Here is a 15,723-nt window from a genome sequence, read left to right as displayed (position 1 = left end):
AGGAAAAGCCGATCACCGGCTCTTCCCATTTACACTGTGATCAGCCGTGATTGGACACGGCTGATCACGTGGTAAAGAGTCTCCGTCGGAGACTCTTTACCGAGATCGTAGTTGCCGGGTGTCAGACTGACACCCCGCAACAACGATCGCCGCGATGCGCGCCCCCGGGGGCGCGCAGCGGCTCATAATCCTGATCACGTCATGACGTCCGATCAGGATTATGAAACCACTTTGCCACCGTCAATTGCCTATAGGGCAGGCGGCAAGTGGTTAAATCAGTACTTACAACTACTGTGACCTGTAGTGATGTAGCAACTGGCAGAAGGAATCATGGTGCCCAGAAAGTTTACCAGATTTTATATATAGGGTAATTCTTAATTTAGCCATATGTACATCGAATTAAAACATATACTGTATTGGAATGTTGTGCTCATGTATGCAGTACATGTTTAAGTTATGAACTCTCACAAAACAAGGAATCGTTAACACGTGTTAACAAAATATATTAAATTTAATGAACAGTTCTTTAGCTGCAAATACAAAAATTATATGTACAAAGAGCACAAGTTAAATATATTTACAGCCAAAAGTGAAACATAAAACCACATAAACATAAAAATGTAATATGTATATGACAAAATATATTCAGAACAAGACTAATAGCAAAATAAATGTAGCTAAATATTGACATAAATTGCTTTTGTTGTCAGCACTAAACTTCATATCTTTAAATTATTATAATGTTTGTTATGTATCACCTAGATGATTCACAATTGTATGATGCACCAATGTATAAACTGTATACTGTATATGTGTTTGCATTGTAGAAATACAAAAGACACCATTTTTAATTGAGATTATTAATACACTTGAACATATATTCTTACATTATGATAGTAAATTCTGTAAACCTAGTTTATCCTATGATAAAGACTTTTTCTGGTAACTGTATTAGCAAATAATTGGTTTCTTTACATGTTTATGGGTCTATTATCCTTCATAAAGCAAACTACATAACTCTTGGCTATGAACATAATAGAATGTCTAAAATCAATAGAAACAGAACTGGAAGTTGGATTGCTGTTTTTATTATTAGATTCTAGGGTTTCTTGACAGAACATTGCTTCATCTGGATCTATTTAGAGTGTACCGTATGTAATACCTCTCGTTGCAAGCTGGCATAACTGAGCCAACACTTCACAATTAGCAGCAGTGTTGTCAGCCTACACTTTGTAATCCTTTGCTATTGGGCTGTCTAGCTGTCTATCAGGTCACATGCCCTCCTGCAGACCCAATGGAACTAGTATGCATGGCAGGTGGACAACTTCCTGCTTATTGCAAGGAAGTGGTTTATGGTGGCCACACAAGCTTTGATTTTGCTACATGATTGATGTTAAAATTCAATCAAAAATAAACAAATGCACAAAAAAATTTAATTGCCATAATTTATCTTATGCCCAATATAGACTTGATTTAGAGTGGATTAGATCAAATGGAGTCAATTGGCCAGGGTGGAAAATGATTGATCTTTTGTACGAATTGGCAGTACAGCACTGAGATACTTTGTTCGCATATGAGATTGTCTTTTTGATTGATCAGTTTGCATGGTATTCTCATAAATTACAAAAGTATTTTAACTATCAACCGAAATCCACTTGCTAATTTTTGACATAATTATCAAACAGGTTGTTGACTACAAATCGATTATTCCTATAGGAAAATAAATTTCACTTATTGAATCCTGAATGTGATGTACGCTTGTAAGTGATTAGAATTGTCGGCATGCAACAGGAAGTGGTGTTACTGGCAGGATGTCCAGGTAAGAAGTCATTTTCTTGGAAAAACTATATAAAGTGAGGCATAACGCCAAATATAGTGAAAAAATATATTTGAGGTTTAAATACATTTTAATTAAGTGATGCAAGTAACCCAATTAAATCCTATTTCAATAATATATTCACTGTAAAATGTTTTTAAATCTTACTGTGCATCCTCACTCTTTGTATTATCATATTAAATAAGTAGTCAAAATGATTAGGATTTTACAAATGGTTTTGTTCCAATGCATCTACACACATACAACATGGTGGAGTTGATTGCACATATTTATTTAAATCGTTTGTTGGTTTAGCATGTCATAATATGATATTCAGTGACTGCATCCTATAGAGCAGTTGTGGTAAACCTTGGCACCCCAGATGTTTTGGAACTACATTTCCCATGATGCTCATGCACTCTGCAGAGTAGTTGAGCATAATGGAAAATGTAGTTCCAAAACATCTGGGGTCCAAGGTTCACCATCACTACTATAGAACCACCTTTTCATGCAGGGATTAGAGCTGTGTCATCAATAGAAACACACGTCCCCATAGCTTAGAAGCAAGGCACAACCCTCCTCCTCCCCCTCTCCCTCTCTTCTTAAAGCTAATAAACTGGATGAATACTGCACTGCCCACTGTTAACTCTTCCTATGAAGACCAGAAGTTTAGAGAAGCAGCACTGAAAAGCATTGAAAGTTGTAAACTGCTGGTGCAGAGGTAAGAATGTTACCAAGTAGTTTACTGAGTATTATTTACTTTACTGTGCTCAATGTGTTAAATCTAAAACCACTGAGGGCTAATACAACTTGTGGGCCTCCCACTCATAGCTAAGATCACCAGAAGCCTACTTAAACAAGTCATAGTTTGTAAGGGCCCTGATTCCTTATGTCAATGAATGCTGAGGTCCAGATAGATAGACAGACAGATAGATGGGGCTTGGCCGGAGTACCTTGGAATAGTTCTTCAAGTTAGGCTTCTTGCATTAGACCAGTGGGGTATCATCCATGGGCGCAAGGTGTTCACTGCACATTGGCCCCAAAGGGGGGGGAGCACTGTGCTCTGACCCACAGTACAACCTAGGATGATCAGTCCCTGGTTGGTACTTTATGAAATTTGACAGTTGAGGGTGATCGGTGAGGAGGTGGGGGCAGTTACTAGCACCAATCTCCCTATATGGCTTTCAATTAAGCAGCTGAAATCCACTTCTCCTCCTCTCCCTCCCGATGACTACAGCTGCTTTATTGAAAGCCATACAGGGAGATCGGTGCTTTTACCTGCCCCCACTGCAGCAATGATCACCCCCGACTGTCCATCAGATTGTCCTTCCTTTCTGAGCCTCTAGGGCCCACTTTTGATCTTGCACACAGGCCCCCTAATTGCATCGCATGCCCCTGCATTAGACATAAAACACATTTTTTTAAATCAAATTAAAACAAAACAATGGAAGTGTACGTGATACAAAATAGAAATAGTAATACATTTCAAGAAACAATTACTGAAAACATGGATTGAAAAAGTCATATTGCCAATGAAAGAAATTACTTTGAAATACAACATAAAAAAATAGTATTTTCTTAATTGATTCAATATACTTGGCACCCAGCTGCATTGTTTAAAATGTCATATCTACTACAAACACATTTGCTATAAGGGATTAAGTGGGAGCAAAGCTCTTCCTGTCAAAACTCACCCACATACTTAACAAAGTTTATCTAGCAAAGCTGAATGGATAAAATTGTTCACTGAAAATGTCAGCTCGTACGACAAAGAGAACAAAGCATGTTGTGCTAAATATTAAATACTGCATGCTTAATACTGACAGACTGCTGGGGGAAAATGCAAATCCTGAGAATGCAGCTAAATGTACTATTCTCAGCTGGTAAAGAGTGATTGTGATAAAGAGATGTCTTTTTTGGGGAAAGATATTCAAACCACATTTGCAGTGTATATTTCCAATTTAATTATTTGTGCTGATGTAAGTCAACTTGCCTTTGGATAGAAGTATCAGTATGGCAGACACAATAAGTATCAAGTAAGCAAAGTAGGTAGGTTGTCAAAGTTTGCCTCTTGCTCAGCTCCTAGCCAGCAGTGCTCTCTCTGTTGCAGCCGGCTGTCTGACTGGACAGGGTAGGGAAGAGCTAGGGGAACTCCAGAACAAAGTGAAGGCCCCTACTCTCTCCTCTCTAGCATGGTAGGAAATGCATGGACGGACATGGGTCATATACACGCCCCAACCCGCATGTCACCACAAGCACACTGTACAAAGTGTGGATTGAGGCCACCATGTAATTTCAGTGCAGTAAAAAAAATATATCACAGGTTTCTTACTCCTGTTATCAGACATTAAGGCCATGAGCAACTGTGTTTTTACTAACGGTCCTTTATTTTACATAAATCTGGCAACCCTGGATAGAACAACTGGCACAAAGCTTGACTTCCATAACTTGCAAGCACAAGACCACCCAATGGAGTACCACTTTGCTAGGATCAATCGTCTTACACGATTGTAACACGATTACACGATAAGATCATTTCTTATTTTGTTGGTCCTCATCTGTCAGAGTAATGTAACAATGAGTTGAACACTTGTATTAATTGACTGTACTCATTTCGTAATTAGTACCTTCTCCCACCTACATCCAGCTTAAACTTGCATCTAGGTTGCCCACTGCCGCACACTTGTTCTGGGAACGAATATTAGCCTCATTGCCTCTTGGCAATATACTGGGGGCTTTTTTATAAGAGGTTGAAAGCTGTTTATGTCACTTTTAGTTGAAAATGTCTTCTTTTACCTTTTTTGTCCTATTAATGAAAGCATGTTAGATGGTTTTGTTCACTGGGAGAATTTGTCAGTTTAACAATTTTACAGTTTGTCATTTGCTGTTTTCTAGTTGTTTGTGCCACGTTTTATTAAAACATGTCATATTTATATTTGGCCATACATGGACATGAAAACACCACTTTTTACAGGAAAATAAAGAACTTTTGTTCAAACATTCAAGTTCATTATTTTTATAGTATGCCAGTTAGATTTTCGTTTAAAAAGTGGCACGTGGCTGGGGTACAGGCTGACAAAAGTGTCAAACAAGGAAATTGTGTAAAGAATTCAAATTTCCTTATAAAAAAAAGGCTTCAATGATTTTACTCAGACAAATTTAGGCAATATCTGCTCCTTCAAGAATATAAAAGAAAACTGTAACCCACCTTTACCTTAAAATTTAAGCTGGTCTAGCCATAAAGTAGATCAAACCAAAATGCAATTGTACTCAGAAAAAGATTTGGTGAATTTGCAACAAGAGAACCAACACATCATTAAAATGTGGTTGTTTCTAAAATGATATCCAAATCAATGACAAAGATGAACAAACAATACATTAGGAAAACATGGGTAGCCTACCTTACATCATTCTGTCCTATTTCCATTAAAAAAGCTAAGGCCATACCACTTGAGTTCCTGACGGTACCAAAACATCATTATTTATGTTTGGTTATATTTCCCGCATTTAGCTCTTCTTTGTTTTTTCATGTCTTCACTTTCAGAGTGAAGCTACCCTCTGAATGGAGAACTCAGCTTTTCTTGTGACCATAATGTTAAAATATAAAATGCTAACTAAAAAACTTTAAATCTAAAATATTATATATACTCTTGTATAAAGTACTCTAAGGACTCTTTCACACAGAGCCAGTCTGCTCTGATCAGCAGGGGATCTGTGAGTAGATTCCCTGCTGAACTGGAGCCAAACAGCACAGAATGTCAGTTTTTTACATCTGCGCCCCTTCAGTTTGTGTCTGGTGGACATGGGTGGACTCATGATTGCTTTACGGGAGGCTGGGTGTAAACGTACTCTGCTGTCTGTTTACATCAGGCTACCTCTGATCTGTCACATTTAGGTCCACAGAAATGGAAATGAATGCAGTCCTTTTCTACTGTTTTTTCTGGACTTGGACAGACTTGGAGATAAGCAGTTGCAACTGGACACAAGTCAGTTTACATCCACCTTCCAATCGAGCTGCATGGAGATTTTGATCAGGTCTGCCTGAAAAACTGACAGGTGGACCTGATTGTAAAGTCTGTGTGAAAGGGCTCCTATGACTCCTGAACATTTACAATTTAACAATAACAAAGAAATGGTTACATGCTTCGTACATTTGGAGCTTTAACAAAAACATGAATCAACAAAGTAGAATCTCATGCCAGCATGATTACTATATGTCTGAACTCAGAATAATGAGTATTTACAAAAACTTCCTCAGAACATAGGCCCTCAATATATTTACAGAAAAATACCTATTGGAAGATTGTTCAAAATGTTTTGATGAATAAATAAGGCACATAAGATTTACTGTCCTATAAATATAACATGTACCTCTACTAAAAGAATTATCTTTCCAGGACTTATGTCCAGTATTTCAGGACAGTGCAAACCAACAGTTTGGGAAAAGGTGCACTGCTATATTTCATACTTGCTAAAAAGAATAATAAGTAGGTATTAGAGGTATATGTCAAGAATTTTGAAGGCCCCAAAATAAGTTGCTTCTTGAGAAAGGTCAATTAAGGCTGTATTAGAGGCTGTAATAAGTATCCCCTCCCCAGCAACCAGTTTGAAGACACCTCCTTTGTAGACACAATAAAAGTTATATAATGACTCTTTTGGCCAAACTTCACTTTTTCCTCCCTTCAGTAAAGTCTTTTGGTCTCCACTCTTAGTCAATTTTTTGACATAAAGCATCAGTTGCAAGGTATCCTGGGAAATCTTCAGTGCTGCTTTATGTCGTCTAAAGCAAATATTAGCATAGACAAAATAGTATCCGTCTTGTAAGACTGTTAATGTCCCATTGTGGTAGCTCATATTTTGTAGGTGGCCCCAACCTTCTTTATAGTTCCAGGAATAAAGCTGCTCTACTCTTTGGCTGTCTGCTGAAAGAAAAAAGAATTAATATGTAGTAGCAATACTGTAAAATCACTGTGATATTTATGTACTCATTAACACAAAGCATTACATTGGAATAGAAACCTTCAGAGTCTAAAGCCTCGTACACACGATCAGATTGTTGGCAGGGGATTGTCTGTTGACAGACTGTTGTCCTACAATCTGACCGTTAGTACGCTCCTTTTGACAATTGTTATCCAACTTTCTGCCAACAAATGTTGGATGACATGCTAGAAAATTTTCGGTGGACAACGGTTGGCTGTCAGATTTTCTGATGGTCAATACACAAGTCCCTCACACAAAAGTTGAAAGCTCGGAATCAATGCTCACCAAACTCAAAATTAGCAGAAGGGGCCCAAAGGGTGGCGCTCAAGAGCTCAAATTCCTCGTAGTACGCCACTATGTTTGTGTTTGTTACACAACAGTTGTGTACCATTAGTATACAAGACAAGATCCTGGCACACGCCCTTTTGACAAAAATCAGATGCTCAGTTGGCCAACAATCGCATTGTGTGTACGAGGCTTAAGAGTAAAACGTAAATGTCTAGAATAGGTTCCTATATATGGGTACCTGTGCACCAAATTGCATATGTAACACCAGAAGTAGCTGATTTTTATCTTGAAACTGTGTTCTAAGAAAAGCACTATAGTGCATTATTCTCTTTACTTGGATGAAAAAGAACAAGAATATTATCCTTAGAACATTGATCATCCACTTCCCGACGGCCTCACGATGATATACGTCAGCAGAAGGGCATGTACAGGCAGAATCATGTACCCGTATGTTGCCCTTTAAGGGGCGCCCGCTGGTCGTGAACGCGATTGCGGGTCCCGCGGACTCAATGGCTGTTGCTAGCAATAATAAAGCAGACCGGTTAGGCTCCTTCAAATAGCTAGAAAAAATAAATAAATGCGGCGCTGGTCTCAAAAATGAATTAGTTTGGGTAGTATTAGTGAAATACATACATAAACCAAAATATAATAATATCTACTGACTATGTGCAATAGTATGCAAACAAGAATAATTCATATATAGATAACCATACATGTACTATATCAATATAGCAATACAATTCATCATCAATGTGCAAAAATAAAGTGCACATGCCAAAATATGTGCAAAGAATATAATGTGCTAAAAATATGTGCAAAAGTGTAAAGAAATAATATCTACTAATGAATAACAAAGTCAATTTATGATCCGGAGAACAACAGGTCCCAGAATAACCACTTTGTCAACCTTCTTTGAAAGTAATTGTGCACCTTGCTAATTAATAACACCCAGTGTGATCTGTTTATGCTTTTAATAAAAGTTCAGTTTTAAAACAGTGTTACGCTATGGAGGTCCTCCTTCCTTTCTCCATATGTTGTCAAGATGAGCCTGAGTGGATTCTTATGCAGGAGATCAGATTAAGCACTAGGCGCGTGTGTATCAACCACTGTGCATCGATTTGCAGATTTATAATTTGGTCAGCCATTTTTCAGTTTGGTGTGGATGGTGAAGGATTCGCACTGGGTGTCATTAATTAACTAGTTGCACAATTACTTTCAAAAAAGGATTGACAAAGTGGTTATTCTGGGATCTGTTGTTCTCCGGATCACAAATGGACTTTGTTATTCATTAGTGAACATTTTTTTTGCATTTTAGCACTTTATATTCTTTGTACATATTTTTCCATTTGCACTTTATTTTTGCACATTGATGAATTGTATAGATTTTTTGCATATTGATAAATTGTACAGGGGGTCCCCTACTTACAAACATCTGACTTACAAACGACTCCTACTTACAAACGGAGGGAGATAACAAGAAGTAAGAGGAAATCTACCTCTAGGAAGGAAATTCTCTCCTGTAAGAGTTAATATAGGAAAAAGGAGTCTCCACATATGCTTTATCACCAGTCCTTGTTTCCCTAACAGCCCAAAATTTTCAAAATCCAATTATCATTGGGACAGAAAGTGAGGTGAAATCTTCTGTACAGGGGCACCGACAGCTAAACAAATGTTACAGGGGTGATAACCCTTCCCTATGTTATCCAAAAAGCTTAAAAATAGATTTTTTGGCTGGAGCTACACTTAAAATAATGTACCTTTTCCGACTTACAAACAGATTCAACTTAAGAACAAACCTACAGTCCCTATCTTGTTTGTAACCCAGGGACCCCCTGTACTGCTATAATACATGTATGGTTATCTATATACGAATTACTATAGTTTACGTACTATTGCACATATTCACTAGATAATATTATATTTTGGTTTATGTATGTATTTCACTCATACTACCCAAACTAATTCGTTTTTGAGACCAGCGCCGCATTTATTTATTTTTTTCTAGCTATTTGAAGGAGCCTAAATGGTCTGCTTTATTATTGCTAGCAACAGCCACTCAGAATATTTTGTTCATATTTTCAGTCGTTTTCTTTCTTAAAGGTTACAATTTTAGACACCTGCAGTTATACCTGTACTTGCCTCTGCATATAGGTGCATATAGGTGATCTGCCCTCTACAGCTTTGTCAAGTCCATAGAAGCTTAGCAATTATCAGGGAGATTTATATATGATCTTGATGATCATGTTTGCAGCAGCTCATACATACATTAACAATGTAATTATCCAGTATAACTGCAGATATTTACAAAATGAACTTTTTCTTTTCATAAAAGACTTTTCTAAAATGTTAAATAATTAATAAAATCAGGTTAGAGGATGTTTTTGTTGGGTAATTAGACAGGCCATTGAGTGGTCTGTATTTTTTTTAGGACAGGAGAATGGAATCCAGCAAAAAATATATATTTAAAGAGGAATATAAAAATATCTCAACAGTCTTTTGGCAAAGCATTCTATGGTTTGGTTAAAATCACAGAATCCGTTTAGCCAAGTTATGGTCAAAAGCATTACTGTGTATATTCAGAGACCCTGTGTCTGGGTGGTCAGATGAGAAAGATATTGGATTTGTCTGAAAGAACCACTGAAAGTAAAATTGAGGTCACTCAAAATACTGCTAATTGCCCTGGTCATGGACGTCTTGTGAAATAAATACTACCCAAAACAAAAGAAAATGTTATTTAATATGCTTTATGTGAAATAAACTATGCAGTTAAAAAAAGTATGAAAGCAAGTACCCCCATACACTGATAAAACTTTTCTGTGTTGCTTTTGTTTATGACAGGTGCCAATTAGTTCAAAAAACTCTTGGCTTTGTAGGAACCCCCACATAATGCTAATGTGGTACATCAGAACTAAGGAAGAGCTTTCCTTAGCTCTTCACCAGTCTGGAGTCTGAAGCTGGCCATACTGTACATTATTGAGCCAGCAGGATGATTGAAAAAAACTGAACAGATTGCCCCAACCACAAATTTGAGGTGGATGGGGAAATCCTCCCGCTGCGCTATTGTATTCTGACAGCGGGACTTCTCCGCTCTCTGAATACACTGATCAGTACTGAAGCTGATCAAACACTAATTTTCCAGAAGTCCAGTTCAAGAGGAGTCAATCACTAGATCGACTCCTCTCGAATGGGTACAGCCATAGATGAATTTAAAAAAAAAAAAAAAAAAAAAGAATAAAAAAGAAAACAATGCAACGGTTCTTGTGGGAAAATTACCTTTCTCCTTTTTCACACATATTGAAAGATCAAATAAGTCACAGCTGGGATCATTACACATTACTATAGCATATCTTACAAGAGCTAAAGTTTAATAACACTTACTTTGTGTACTGTTGACAAATGTAAGATGAGCAACTGGCCAACTCTGATGATTGTGGCTCCTGGGGTGACTTGAGACCTCTGTAAAAGCTTAGAAGGAAAAAAAACTGTATAAGTAAAGTGTCAAATGTGCTAAAAAAATTATCATTTTAATAGAATCCAACTTACCATTCCCTACATGAGACTGTTTCTGTGCATTTAGTGCTTGTATCTCCTAAAGGTTAAAAACAACAAAAATGTACACTTGAAATACAGTTCAGTTGACTGACCCACTGGTCAATTTGCATCTGACAATCAAAAGAAAAAAAAACACTAGAGAGACTGACAAAGGCTGGGACATATCACAGTTTAAAGGACGTGTCCGCTCCTCATGTTCACCAAATATGGATTGGGCAGTTAACTGGGTTAGTCAGTTATAAATCATTGTAAATCATTGTTGTTTAAGGTTAAACTAAGTGTCCATATAGTGAAGAAGACTATATATATATATATATATATATATATATATATATATATATATATATATATATATATATATACACACACACACAGTATCTCACAAAAGTGAGTAAATCCCTCACATTTTTGTAAATATTTTATTATACCTTTTCATGTGGCAACACTGAAGAAATAATACAGCTTGTATAACAGTGTAAATTTGCTGTCCCCTCAAAATAACTCAACACAGCCATTAATGTCTAAACCTCTGGCAACAAAATGAGTACCCCCCCTAAGTGAAAATGTCCAAATTGGGCCCAAAATGACAATATTTTATGTGGCCACCATTATTTTCCAGCACTGCCTTAATCCTCTTGAACATGGAGTTCACCAGAGCTTCATAGGTTGCCATTGGAGTCCTCTTCCACTCCTCATGGCGACATCACAGAGCTGGTGGATGTTAGAGACCTTGCGCTTCTCCACCTTCCGTTTGAGGATGCCCCAAAGATGCTCAATAGGGTTTAGGTCTAGAGACATGCTTAGCCAGTCCATCACCTTTACCCTCAGCTTCTTTTGCAAGGCAGCGGCCGTCTTGGAGGTGTGTTTGGGGTCATTATCATGTTGGAATACTGCCCTGCGGCCGAGTCTCCGAAGGGAGGGGATCATGCTCTGCTTCAGTATGTCACAGTACATGTTGGCATTCATGGTTCCCTCAATGAACTGTAGCTCTCCAGTGCCAGTAGCACTCATGCAGCTCCAGACCATGACACTCCCACCACCATGCTTGACTGTAGGAAAGACACACTTGTCTTTGTACTCCTCACCTGGTTGCCGCACACACAGCTTGACACCATCTGAACCAAATAAGTTTATCTAGGTCTCATCAGACCACAGGACATAGTGCCAGTAATCCACGTCCTTAGTCTGCTTGTCTTCAGGAAACTGTTTGCGGTCTTTCTTGTGCATCATCTTTAGAAGAGGCTTCCTTCTGGGACGACAGCCATGCAGACCAATTTTATGTAGTGTGCAGCATATGGTCTGAGCACTGACAGGATGACCCCCACCCCTTCAACCTCTGCAGCAATGCTGGCAGCAATCATACATCTTTTTTCCCAAAGACAACCTCTGGATATGATGCTGAGCCCGCGCACTTAACTTCTTTGGTCGACCATGGCGATGCCTGTTCTGAGTGGAACCTGTCCTATTAAACCGATGTGTGGTCTTGGCCACCATGCTGCAGCTCTTGGCAATATTCACACTTCACACTTTATGTAGAGCAACAATTATTTGGCATGAGATGCCATGTGGAACCTCCAGTGACCAGTATGAGAGAGTGAGAGCGATAACACCAAATTTTACACACCTGCTCCCCATTCACACCTGAGACCATGTAACACTAACAAGTCACATGACACCGTGGGATGGAAAATGGCTAATTGGGCCCAATTTGGACATTTTCACTTATTGGTGTCCTCACTTTTGTTGCCAGTGGTTTAGACATTAATGGCTGTGTGTTGAGTTATTTTGAGGGGACAGAAAATGTACACTGTTATACAAGCTGTACACTCACTACTTTACAACGTGCCATTTCATGTTGTCACATGAAAAGATATAATAAAATATTTACAAAAATGTGAGGGGTGTACTCACTTTTGTGAGATACTGTAAATATGACCATCCTCATAGATTTTGTATTGTGGCCTCTGATCTCAGTGGAGCAGAAGAAAAAAATATAGCTGCGCTAACAATGATTATCTTCCATAGGGGGAAACCTCAGTTGATGTATAATTCTCACTAATGATTAAACGTTTATAAGAGGTGGTAAATATAAATAAAAAATGCATGTGTTCAAAATTATGTCTTCAGGTTTAAAGTGATGAGGTGGCAACCCTAGACACAACTGACTCCCTCTGGATTCATGAAAGTGTAATCCCCGAATCATTGCCCAAGAACTGCAGTGCAGACCTGGAGTCAGAAAATTACAACTTAAATTTGAGTCTTTTGATCTTGAATGGCAGTCCTACAAATTTGAGACCCACCACGGAGACCCTGCTGTGTATTTTGTGTGAGCTATAAACGCTTGCCATCTGGTAAGCGTGCATTCTTTGTGGTGTTTGCACTTTTCGGTGATGGAAGATTGCACGATTTTCTTCAAATATTAATTGGACTATATTTGTGTTTATTCACATTGGGTTTTGGGTTATTTCATCACGATTTTATTTTTACACTTTTATATAATTCATCTGTATTTATAATTATGTAAATTATTGTTATTTATTAATTCCCTGATTTGAATATTAATTTATGGAATGTTTACTATTAATTTTCATCAATTTGTTAATTTATTATTTGATAATAATTTTTATTTATATTTACCACCTCTTTTAAACGTTTAATCATTAGTGAGATTTATACATCAACTGAAGTTTCCCCCTATGGGAGATAATCATTGTTAGCGCAGCTATATTTTTTTCTTCTTCTCTGTATTTTTGGTGTGTATCACACTTTGATAGCTGCTACTTTTGTAGTTCTTATTTTGCTGTTAGGAGCACAGTATTTCTTTCTTTCTCTCTGATCTCAGTGCATTAAGACTTGTACTAAGATGACAACTTGTTATTATTATGTTTTAAGTTTAAATTAAGAATAAAGTAGAACCCAAGTCTAAAACTTTTGGGGTAAAGAACAGTTACAATATCTGGTAGCTTTTTATTGCTGTTTGTGTTCCTGTTAGGAATATTTCCCACCACTTCCTGTTCCAGTGACCAAAAAAATGATATCTCCTTAAAGGGGACAAAGCTTCTAAGCTTTTTGACTTTTACTGAAATTAGGCGATATGTCTTTGATTGCAATGGCACTTAAATAAAAAAAAATATATTAAATTTTTACATGAAAATACCTTTTGAACTGCTGCACGTAACGCATCTTTCAGTTCTCCACATGATTTTAACCTTTCCTTACCACACTCTTTCTCACACATACATCTTGGTTCCATCTATGAAAAAAAAAAAGAAAAAAAAGACTATTAGAAGATAAGAAATACTCAGCATGACATATATATCAGAAACTGACAAGCTTGGAAATACATAGTATATTACCTTTCACATGCATGGATATACAGTATATGCCAGCTTGTATGTGTACAGTTCTGTTAATGCACAGTATTATTATTTTTATTTATTACAGGCACTTACAGTATCTCACAAAAGTGAGTACACCTCTCACATTTTTGTAAATATGTTATTATATCTTTTCATGTGACAACACTGAAGAAATTACACTTTGCCATAATGTAAAGTAGTAAAGGGTAACAGCCATTAATGTCTAAACCACTGGCAAACTGGCAATTCCATCACCTGCCAAACTAGCAATTGATGGCCTGGCCCAAACCATGGGTGAGTATGGGGCCTTACATCTAGACCCCTGCGACCACTCACCTTCTTATTTAACTTTGTATAGTATGCATTTACTTGGTTAATTATTTGTATTACAGATACATTTAAACATCTACCCCTGAAGAGCAAGCATGGTCTCACAACAAGTTTTGGGTACTACTGATGCGTACACATATTGTGATGTTTGTATACTGCTTTTATATGCAATGTATCTATCTTGTATGGGGAATGTTTCCCTTTCACACTGTATGTACAATTTATCAGCCAGTTCATCATTGCTGTTTTTCTCCATATGCGTGATTAGTTGCAATAAATTGATACTTATTTTTGTATATATTCATAGAGAAAATTGAGTACTGTCCGTGATACTTTTTTTATTTGCACTAACATACAATTTTTCAGGACAAGCTTTCGGGTATATCCTGAAAAATTGTATGTTAGTGCAAATAAAAAAAGTATCACGGACAGTACTCAATTTTCTCTGTCACAATTGCACTAATACGGCTACAATCACATTAAATATGTATATATTCATGATATCTTTATTGGCTAACCACACTCACTTCATTTAAAGTCCCAGGGTGACTCCTTTGTATATATGTATCTCATTGGGGATGGAGGTGATGTGTGACACCAGACCTTTCATTTTTGTTCCAACAAAATCCAGAGGAACTTTTAACCCACCATGAAGACTTATGCCGCGTATGGATTTTCCGACAGGAAATGTTAGATGTGAGCTTGTTGTCGGAAAGTCTGACCATGTGTATACTCCATCGAACATTTGCTGTCGGACATTCCACCAACAAATGTTTGCTAGCAGGTTCTCGAATTTTCCGCCAACAAAACTTGTGTTACTTGTACCCAAGTCATCACACAAACGTTCACGCATGCTCGGAATCAAGCAGAAGGAGCCGCACTGGGTATTGAACTTCCTTTTTCTTGGCTCATCGTACATCTTGTAAGCCACCACGTTCCCACATTCATAATTGTTGGCCAACATTTGTGTGACCGTGTGTATGCAAGACAAGTTTGTGCCAACAACCTTCAAACAAAAATCCACGGTTTTGTTGGTGGAAAGTCCGATCGTGTTTACAGGGCAGAGTGAAATTCAGTATACCTTATTCCTCTCAGATCAGTAGAAATGGTCCCTCAAAATCTGTTGATACTTCCGAGAGTAATGATCTCTTAGTCCACCAGAACTTTGACTGGTTTGTTCTGCTGACCTCAGCATTACTACTGTCTGCTGTAAAAATTTGGAGGTCAGCAGAAGGAGCCAGTGAAAGCTGAAAGCTTTGGGTGACCTAAGTCATTGACACTCCTGGTAGTGTTTATTTTCCCAAATAAGTTTAAAAAAGCATTTTTACTGAGAATGAGGAACCAATGTAAGCTACGGTTGACATAGTACATTGACACTCCTGGCAGTGTCTATTTTCC

The 15,723-nt window shown here is 37.6% G+C and overlaps 1 protein-coding gene across 2 annotated transcripts in view; it reads right to left on the bottom strand.

Annotated features, from left to right (window-relative positions):
• Positions 1-2,087: 2,087 nt before the first annotated feature.
• The window catches only part of TNFSF11 (TNF superfamily member 11), a 37,836-nt gene continuing 24,200 nt past the window's right edge, over positions 2,088-15,723 (bottom strand). The window contains exons 2-5 of one of the 2 annotated variants that reach the window (XM_077483191.1): positions 13,794-13,889; positions 10,628-10,673; positions 10,463-10,549; positions 2,088-6,738 (exon numbers count right to left, since the gene is read on the bottom strand). In XM_077483191.1, coding sequence (XP_077339317.1) covers positions 6,311-6,738; positions 10,463-10,549; positions 10,628-10,673; positions 13,794-13,889 — 657 coding nt within the window. In that variant the 3' untranslated portion in view covers positions 2,088-6,310. The remainder of the gene's footprint in view (positions 6,739-10,462; positions 10,550-10,627; positions 10,674-13,793; positions 13,890-15,723) is intronic. The other variant, XM_077483193.1, reaches the window with a different exon arrangement.

The sequence above is a fragment of the Lithobates pipiens genome, unplaced genomic scaffold (assembly GCF_037356315.1).
Source record: "Lithobates pipiens isolate NorthernLeopardFrog02 unplaced genomic scaffold, aLitPip1_a1.2 Scaffold_16, whole genome shotgun sequence".
NCBI classification, from domain to species: Eukaryota; Metazoa; Chordata; class Amphibia; order Anura; family Ranidae; genus Lithobates; species Lithobates pipiens.
The sequence above is the reverse complement of the archived record's forward strand: the minus strand, read 5'-3'. Positions and strand labels throughout refer to the sequence as shown.